The following is an 8,693-nucleotide window of genomic DNA, read 5'->3' as shown; positions in this document are numbered from 1 at the left end:
TTTCATCAAACAAGCCTAATAAGGTGACATAGATTGCATTTGGAAAAAACAGTACATGTACCCTGTCACTTAAATTTTTATTTAAAACTGAAGAAAAGAATTTTAAATGTAATATTAATGTGGGGTATAGACCCATTGCTAAGCTAACTGTAAACAGCGGCCGTTGCTATGTAATGCCCACAACATACACGCATGTAACAATAGAAATGCTGTTTTCTGTTGATCCATGCCAAGATTTTAAAAGGGGAACAGAGTTTGGGGGCTTCAAATACCTCCACCATGACCCTGAGAATCATAGGAGGCTACGAAAAGGGAAGTCTCAGATCTGAGAGAGTAAAATGTGGTTGCGAGTCCCAAGGGACTCGGACCCAAGAAACACTATGCTGGCAAGGCTCAGCAGCATATGCAAAAGACAGACCCATCCTCTCGTTAGAGAGGGCACTCCACAAAAACAAGACCGTAACTGTCAAACAGTAATAAATATCTGGTCATGAGCCCAGCTGGGCCTCAACACCAAGACTTACTGACTGACTGACCGTCAGTATCAATGTGACTTTAACTTTGAGCTTAGTTGAGTAGTGGGACATTCACCAGTTTGATCATTGCCAAGTTTAAGCCTCTTATATTTTCTATGTTTGGCTTCCCCTTATCCTATGCCACGAACATATTCATTCTCCTTATTTGTATGACTTCTGCTTGTTGCCTGCACAATTTTGTTACACAACTGGATGTGTGGGAAGGTTGAAACCCATGTGCAAATCGTGGACCAGTGCACACCTAGGAATTTCCAGTGGTGCAGAGAACCTTGTTTTGCAGGCATTGCAAACTTATGAGGTAGGTGTTCGCTGCTAATTCCCAGGCAGGGAAAGCATAAGTCATTACTGATCTAACCAGTGCTCTATGGAGAATTTTATGGTGGCACTTAAAAACTCAATTTTGAATATGGAGTAATTTCTAATAAATTTTCAGAAGACCTTGGCTTAAGTAATTTCTGTCTGCAGTCTCCATGTAATCCTCTTATCAAAGATTACACAGAGATATTTTACATGACTGATAAAGGGGATATTCCTTCCATTCAGTAAAGATGAGCCTCAGGGGGCTTAAGTCTATGAGAAAAGTAGATGGCCTGAGTCTTTTATCTTCATTGATGTTTATGTTCCAGTGCTCACACATCTCAACAGCATGGCTCATTGCAACTTTCTGACTGGTCTGTTGCTGCTGGTTCTCACTATATAGCCTTGGCAAGGACCACACAGAAAACAATGTATCCTCTATCACTGCAGAAACATGTTTACAATACCACTGCCTAGCAATAACCATCTCACTATTTGAGAAGTTGTAAAGTTGGTATTACTGATGGGAGGGATTTACGAATTACACCACTGAGATGGGATCAGGTTCCATGATATCTGTCCCAAGCTTCATGTAGATTGGTTCAGGCATTCTGAAGTTGATGTAAAGTGATACACATGTAGCAAGGTGATCTCATATGCCTACTTTTATTTTTTCAAAAGAGGGGAAAAAACTTTTCCATGCTAAAAGAATTAAGCATTATGCCATGAAGACATATGGGGGAGTGGATGTATAGAACCACATTTTCCCAAAATAGGGAAAACATGATAAAAATGAATATGACATAGTTTGAAACCTCTTGTTGGCAACTGTTATATCCTGGAAAAATACTGCGAGTTTAATGTGATGTCAATATACTATTTCATATATCACTATACTTGTGATTGTGACCAAAATATAAGAGCAAATGAGTATGTTTCTGGAAGTTCATTTGTTAAAATATACTAATAAAGATTTAATGTTGTGGTTACAACAAGCATTGACTAAAGCATATAGTGTTTAATTTTGTGAGAATTATTTCATTTACTATAGACTCATTTCTCCAAGACCCAGTGCAGAGTTGTGGGTCCACTTGAAATTCAAGTTAATAATAATAATCGTGGCAATTCTGTCATGCTGAAGGATATGGAACAGTTGTAGAATAATGAAGGGGGGTTATGAAGTACTCAAGTCATATGCCAGTGCATTCCAACTACATAATTCTGTCAGTATTTCCAAAATGTATCTTGGTAAATATATGCTGCAATTAGAGTTCTGAAATGCTACTTGGCTTGACTTGGCACAGTTCAGTTCTCTCATATGCACTCAGTTCATCACAGGACTTCCAGTTTTATACAACATTTTACAACCTAAGTCCTTTTTATTATAAAATATACATACATGAAATATACATTTGAAGTTACAGATATAAATGAAAATAGACATTTTACGTGATTTTACCATTCTTTACTATCACTTCCTTACTTTCCTTGAGGTGAGAACCTGAAACAAATAATATGTATAAATTTTCAGCAAATGATGGTAATGAACAGTGCCACATGCACCCTATCACAATCTTCACACTATACTATAAGCATCTGTGTATTCTATCAGAGAGGAAATATTATACAATACAAGATTAATTTTGAATGCTGTCATGTGGTAGGAGTAAATGGGTTTAAAAGCATGACATCTACAGCTACCTGTGTCTGGATAAAAGTCAAGGTAAAAACACCTTTTACCAAACAAGGTTAAAAAATTAAATACAATTAAACACTGTTAAACTGTACAGTGGTCTGACTAACAGTGTGTAAACTACAAAATGAATCAATGTTAAGTAACTGAGTTGAAAGTTATGATAAACAGGCTGTATATGGGCCAGTGAAATCCTCAAACAACAATGAAGATGACTTATAAAGCGGCAGATAAAACAATCAACCAAATAAATGTGTCTACCCCTATATCATGAAGGAATTTTTGCAAGATAACGATCCTCTTTAATTCTGTAACAGACTATCGTTATGTTTCTGCTGTTACAACATACTACTGACAATGGCTTTCATTCCATAAGCACTTGTTCCTACGAAAGTTTGTATTTGGGCTAGAAATGTTTCTGGCAAAATAATCCAACCTTTCTTTAATGTCTAAACTCAGAGAAGTAACAAGTTTTAATCATTTTTTAGATTATGTACAAACATAATTCTGCTGTTGGTGAAGTCACTTTAATTATGGTTCAGTTATTCCACCACAAAAGGTACACGGATGGAGTTTTTAAAAATGAAAGATAAAAATATTCCAAGCAGAGTCTGAATTGTGGAATTCATCTGTACATCCAGGCCTGTATTTGTCATCTACAAAGGCAGTGCCGCTGAACAGCTTTCTTATTTTGTATGCAAATATTACACAGCCAACCCAACTGTATAGCTGTGACTGATAACACTAAAAACAAACTCTGTGGCTTTAGTCTGCAAGTAAACTATACCACCCAAGCGGCCGCTGCCTGTCAGCGAAGTTACTGCCAACTTCAGTGGATAGAGGGTGTTCCGTGGTCAGCACCAACAAATCCCAATACCTGTTAATTTCAGATTTCTAGACCAGAGCTGCTACTTTTCCATTCAGGTAGTTCATCAATTACCTTCAAGAGACTGTGTGGGCCCTGATCCAGACCTACTACTTCTCAGAAAATCTGATAGTGCTGGGAATCGAACCCAGACCTCTGGATCTGTAGTCAAGAACTGTCACCACTAGACCACAGAGGGAATGACAACAATGTGTAATATAAAACGTGACCACTGGAATGATGATATACGAAATATATCTCATCACTAATTTGCAACAAAACCTTTTATGGTAATTAATTTGAAACGAGTTATGACCTGCAAAGTATACAACAAAAGAGATTTGTTGATAACAAAGGAAGAGGGGAAAAATAATAATTTCATACAAAAAGAAATCACTGCTTCAGATGTGCATATGACTCATCCTGTCCCTTGTGTCTGGCACAGGTAGATCTCAGGTCCAGGTATTGACAGTGAAGTGTCAAGTCAGCTACTGAAATTGAAACCATGGTAAATGCACCTTTGACTACAAGACTGCATGTTAGCCCTAGTAATTCATATGAGTTTCACACTTTTTTTTTTTCTTTATATTCAACTCTGTGATCTAGTTGGACCTCCTTGGATTTTGAGTCACCTTAAATTCCAGTAAACACTAACTCTAAAACTCAAGAAAACTGGTGGTTCTGACAGAAACTGAATCTTGGATATTTTGCACACCAAATCATTTAGGTGTTAACATTCAGATCTAAAATAGGTTAATTATAGCATTTTCATGTTTTTTAACATTTAGTGATGGGTTTTAGAGCTTACTCAACCATAACAATCAATATGACTGTCAGCACATCAAATAAATCGTTTTCATTAGTGAAAGAAATGCAATCTTTCATATGTATGCATCAAGACACTTCATCCACACCACTCTGAGAGAGCAATAATGAATACATTTATTTTACATATACTGACTGCATACTGCTCTTGAAACTTTTAGTCTAAATCAAAGTGAAAGGAAGAATAAGGCTTCTGCCTGCTAATCTAAATCAATAAAGAAGCATCTATTTTTTCAAAATTCTATCAAAAAATTACCAGCTCCTTAAACAGNAGCTGCAACTCCTCCCCGCGACTGCACCTGTTCTGCGGTGGTATGACTCACGGCAAATTGCAGCCGCGGCGCGCACTTGATTGTACGCACTGTATATAACAATCTATCCTACGGTATTATCCACTTCTCTCCTTTTCTGGCCTAGTTGCTAAGCAATCACAACCATTTACAATGCAAAAATTATGTATGTTAATCACTGCTTTACTGCCTGGAAATCAATTCATCAAGCAATCAATATGCAGTGCCACGGCTGTAAATAATATAAAATTAGTCAATACAAATATACAGGGAGGATTTTTACTCTGTTGACCAGTTTCATGACACTGCGCTTCATGGTGACTGAGGCGCTGCTTGCTGTGAAGTGCATACAAATTTTGCTAATGAATCAGCATGCTTGATGACTAGTGACATTTGGGATGAAGTAGTTAGAATTCAGAGATCATAGGAGATGCTGAAAATGATGTCCCTTTACACAGATTTTTTTAAATTAATTGTTTTGTTAAAAAACACAGGTACAACAATCCTTCATGCACTTACAGCACACCATAAGCCAACAGAATGGTGCAGGACTTCGTGGGTTAGGTGTGCATTCTATGAACTCCAGGGACAATTATGTTGCATATTTATGTATCCATGAAAGTGAAACCACTCTTCCCCAGAAAATAAAGTCAACCGCAGATCAATTTCACCTTCTACGACAGACTGTACAAACCAACTGCAAAAATGAACTCTGCTAGCTGGATTGTGCAGCTGCAAGGCTTGCGTGGTTTACTGTTGTTTTATAGGGTCTAAGCTTCAGCAATTATGTTGCTGTTCTTGCACTAGACTTTGACATTCCAGTCTCTTAAGCTGAACATTTCAGTGATTTCTAGATGTATGCTCAAGTCTAGCCCATGTCATCTAACTTCTCTTCAGTAAGCACTCAGCGCTTAATGTGTTTGTTTCTTGTGTACTAAGAGTCCTATTGTTCTAAGTTTGTTCATCAAATTGTGAATTGTCTGTCTGCTGGGAACTCTTTTATCATAAAATTTACATCAAAATTTTAATTGACACTTTCTAACAGATCTGTAATTCACATAGGTGTCATACAGAAATACATGTTTCTCTAAGTATACCGCACCAGGATGTAACACACTGCTCACTAACTGTAACTGAGAACAAATAGATAATGGAGCCAATAACTGCTGACAAATCATAAATAAACTCTCACACATGAACCACACTGCTCATCATGAAACATAATGCTGTCAAGCAGTCCACAAGTTAATTACTACCCTTCATTCTTGAACGTTACCAGCCATCAGGTACACTGATTCATAGGCAACATTCATATCTGCCTCATGGCAAGCAGTGCACCGGATGCCACAAAGTGCAGAGCCATGAACCAGTCAACAAAGTCAAGAAACTCTCTGCATATTCACAAGCCTGTCATAATAAAAAAAAAAGTTTCATTACTTCAGTATACAAATATTATGTTTCTGGACATCATTCACTGCCCAGTTTTAGATAAAAACAGGATGATGGATATGTAAGATTTGAGGCTTTCACGGCGGTGACTATGAAGAAAGCAGTCTTCTGGGATTTGGCACCGTGTATATGTAGTGTTAACCGACGTTTCAGAGGAACGTATCGCCTCCATCTTCAGGGTAGAAGATACGTTCCTCCGAAACGTCGGTTAACACCACATATACACGGTGCCAAATCCCAGAAGACTGCTTTCTTCAGGATGATGGATAATGTGCAGGAATGAATGTTAATAATGTAAACCAAAAAGGTACATATAAAGGAATGCTACAAATTACCTCTCCTGGTTTTCCATATGGGTCTAAAATTCCATCCTTATGTTTATCCCTCTTCCTTCTCATAATTTTTTTCTTGCCTTTGGTACTTGGCTTCCCAGTCTTAGTCTTCCCAACGGCAAGCAACTTCCGCTGTTCTGACTGTTCTTTTAGCTGCTTCTCTTTTATACACTTATATTCTTTATAATTGTAATATTTGTGTTTAGGTGGTTTAGCTCCTAATTTGATGGCTAGAGCTACTTTAACTTCTTCCTTCTTTTCTGCTTTAAAGCCTGACATTCCAAATTTAAAAACTTCATAACGAACCTTCTTCATGTCCATTTCTTTTTTCTCTGCTCTGTTATCTTTCAATTGGTCAATGTGAAGAGGTTTTATATTAACATCCTTCTTTTTATTTTTATGGACAACTATTTGGATATTACTAGCTTCTACATTCTGAAGTGTTGAATACCTTGTAGGAATAAGAGTGAGCTCTTCCATTCCTGCTTATCAGCAAAGCGTTTTCTGTAAGAAATTATAACATACACAAAATTTTAAGTAGTTACTATAGGATTCTGACGATGGTGTATAACACACTGATATGTTGGGATTTTGGACTTTATCCATTGTCCTGGACGATGGATAAAGTCCAAAATCCCAACATATCAACAAAATTTTAAAATTTGTTTCAGGCTGACCATAAATCAGTTGCACTGCTAATCTGTTTATTCAGTACGGGATCATAGGTTGATCTTGGAAAAAATGACTTGGAAAGGCTGTGGAAGTGGTTATGCCTAATTTAAGGTAATATCCCAGCACCTGACTGGAAGGAATGATGAAAACCATAACAACCTTCAGTCAGGAAAGCCTGTGTGTGGGCCAAGATTTAAATCCTGGGCATCCAGAAAACAAAGAATCTAGAAAAGTACATAATCACACATACTTATTATCACACTACACTTTAAAACTATATTAATATTGCAGAACATATTGCTTGTATAAGCAACACAGCACACATATAAACTACACCAGTAATAACAAGAACACATCACCAAAAGGGACAGATGACAATTCCACCACCAAGGAAGATAAAACACGATCCATACTGGTTCACAAACAAATTTCTTAACTTAAAAATAAGTTTTCAAACACATTCATAACATAATTTTAACGTAAAGGAAGGCTGCTGTGGTGAAACAAATTGAATTTTATATACAGTGCAGTGGAAAATTACATTTTTAAACTATCCTTTATGAAAGTGGTTGCAACTACGTCACTTATAAGTAATATACTTCAAGAATGTTCATATTATAAAAGTTTACATCAAACATCTATTTCGACAATGGAAAAATGAACAACTACATATAGTGAGCATCATGAATGTTTTAAGTGTAGACAGTCTTATAAAAACTTTTACGTATTGGTGGGTTCCTGATCGCAGTAGTATACCTCGGATGATGATTCATTAAGAATCGAAACATGTTAGGTAACTAACTGCTGAAAGCATTATATGTCACACTGGACTGAAATAAACTTCATTGTAAACCTAATAGTGTGACGGACCAGAATGAAACAAATCAAATTTATGATTTCTTGTTTAGCTTACTCTTCTACCCTGAAGGTGAAAGCGATAGCTTCCTTCGAAACGTCGGTATCTCTCCGAAATACACAACGTTGCAACAAAAAGACCGTACTCTACCACAAAATATGGATTTTAACTTCTACATGATCTACACGACATTCCACTATACCACAAAACTACCTATGATTTACGCATTTGGTACCCCTGATTTAGTGTTCCCAAGGTTCCGAATTATACCACCCTAGGATGCCTAGGACTTTCTGCGCACCATACGAAAATTCCCTCTGCAACATATGTGAAATGCTAGGTACCCACAAACGTACATGGTTAGTCTTCAATGTAACAGGTAAAAAATCATGTATTATTTTTGTGCGTTACTTCGCGGAGGCGCTAGTCCCAGCTCACTGTGCTCAGACATCGCTCTCTTCCACAGGCGCCGCCCTTATCTGTTCTTAATTTGGTGATTTGGTGTAACAAGCGAAAAAGACACATCTTGGTGCAATAACATTGACAGCACACGCAGAAAATAACACACACACACACACACACACACAGATCATCCCATATCATCGAGTATCATGTGGCTCCAGAGGTCGGTGATATACACATGGTGTGATTACGTGGGAAATTTGAGATATGCAGTACTTTTTGTGCTTTACACGTCTGGGACGCCATGTTTTAGTTCCAACCTTGTAAAAACAGTTTAAAGATGAAGGCGGCAAATATTTAATTGCAATAAAAGTGCCATTGGTTTGGGTCAGTTCTTAAGTGAATTTCACGCTCGAATATACGGGAGTGTGTTTTACACGCTACAGTGATACAAAAGACAGTCGAATAATTTCATA

At 37.2% G+C, this 8,693-nt stretch overlaps 1 protein-coding gene across 3 annotated transcripts; it reads right to left on the bottom strand.

Annotated features, from left to right (window-relative positions):
• Window positions 1–2,232: 2,232 nt before the first annotated feature.
• LOC111870519 (uncharacterized protein C1orf131) lies at window positions 2,233–8,260 on the bottom strand. Of its 3 annotated transcripts, none has more exons than XM_023862885.2 (3): window positions 8,172–8,260; window positions 6,291–6,791; window positions 2,233–2,334 (listed from the first exon to the last, which is right to left on the bottom strand). In XM_023862885.2, the coding sequence occupies exons 2-3, from the start codon at window positions 6,765–6,767 to the stop codon at window positions 2,305–2,307; spliced, it is 507 nt and encodes a 168-aa protein (XP_023718653.1). In that variant the 5' UTR covers window positions 6,768–6,791; window positions 8,172–8,260; the 3' UTR covers window positions 2,233–2,304. The 3 variants fall into 3 exon arrangements, with proteins under 3 accessions (XP_023718653.1, XP_023718644.1, XP_023718660.1); XM_023862876.2 differs by lacking the exon at window positions 8,172–8,260 and adding an exon at window positions 7,873–8,041; XM_023862892.2 differs by lacking the exon at window positions 8,172–8,260 and adding an exon at window positions 7,501–7,823.
• Between the last annotated feature and the right edge of the window lie 433 nt (window positions 8,261–8,693).

This window comes from Cryptotermes secundus, unplaced genomic scaffold (genome assembly GCF_002891405.2).
Source record: "Cryptotermes secundus unplaced genomic scaffold, Csec_1.0 scaffold1674, whole genome shotgun sequence".
Taxonomy (NCBI): domain Eukaryota; kingdom Metazoa; phylum Arthropoda; class Insecta; order Blattodea; family Kalotermitidae; genus Cryptotermes; species Cryptotermes secundus.
This window is presented reverse-complemented; position numbering and strand designations above follow the sequence as displayed.

Coding starts and splice junctions, on each gene's coding strand:
- LOC111870519 (XM_023862885.2), bottom strand. CDS start 6,767: ATGGAAGAGCTCACTCTTATTCCTACAAGGTATTCAACACTTCAGAAT. Junction 2,335..6,290: donor CATATGGAAAACCAGGAGAG/GTAATTTGTAGC, acceptor TATTTGTTTCAG/GTTCTCACCTCAAGGAAAGT.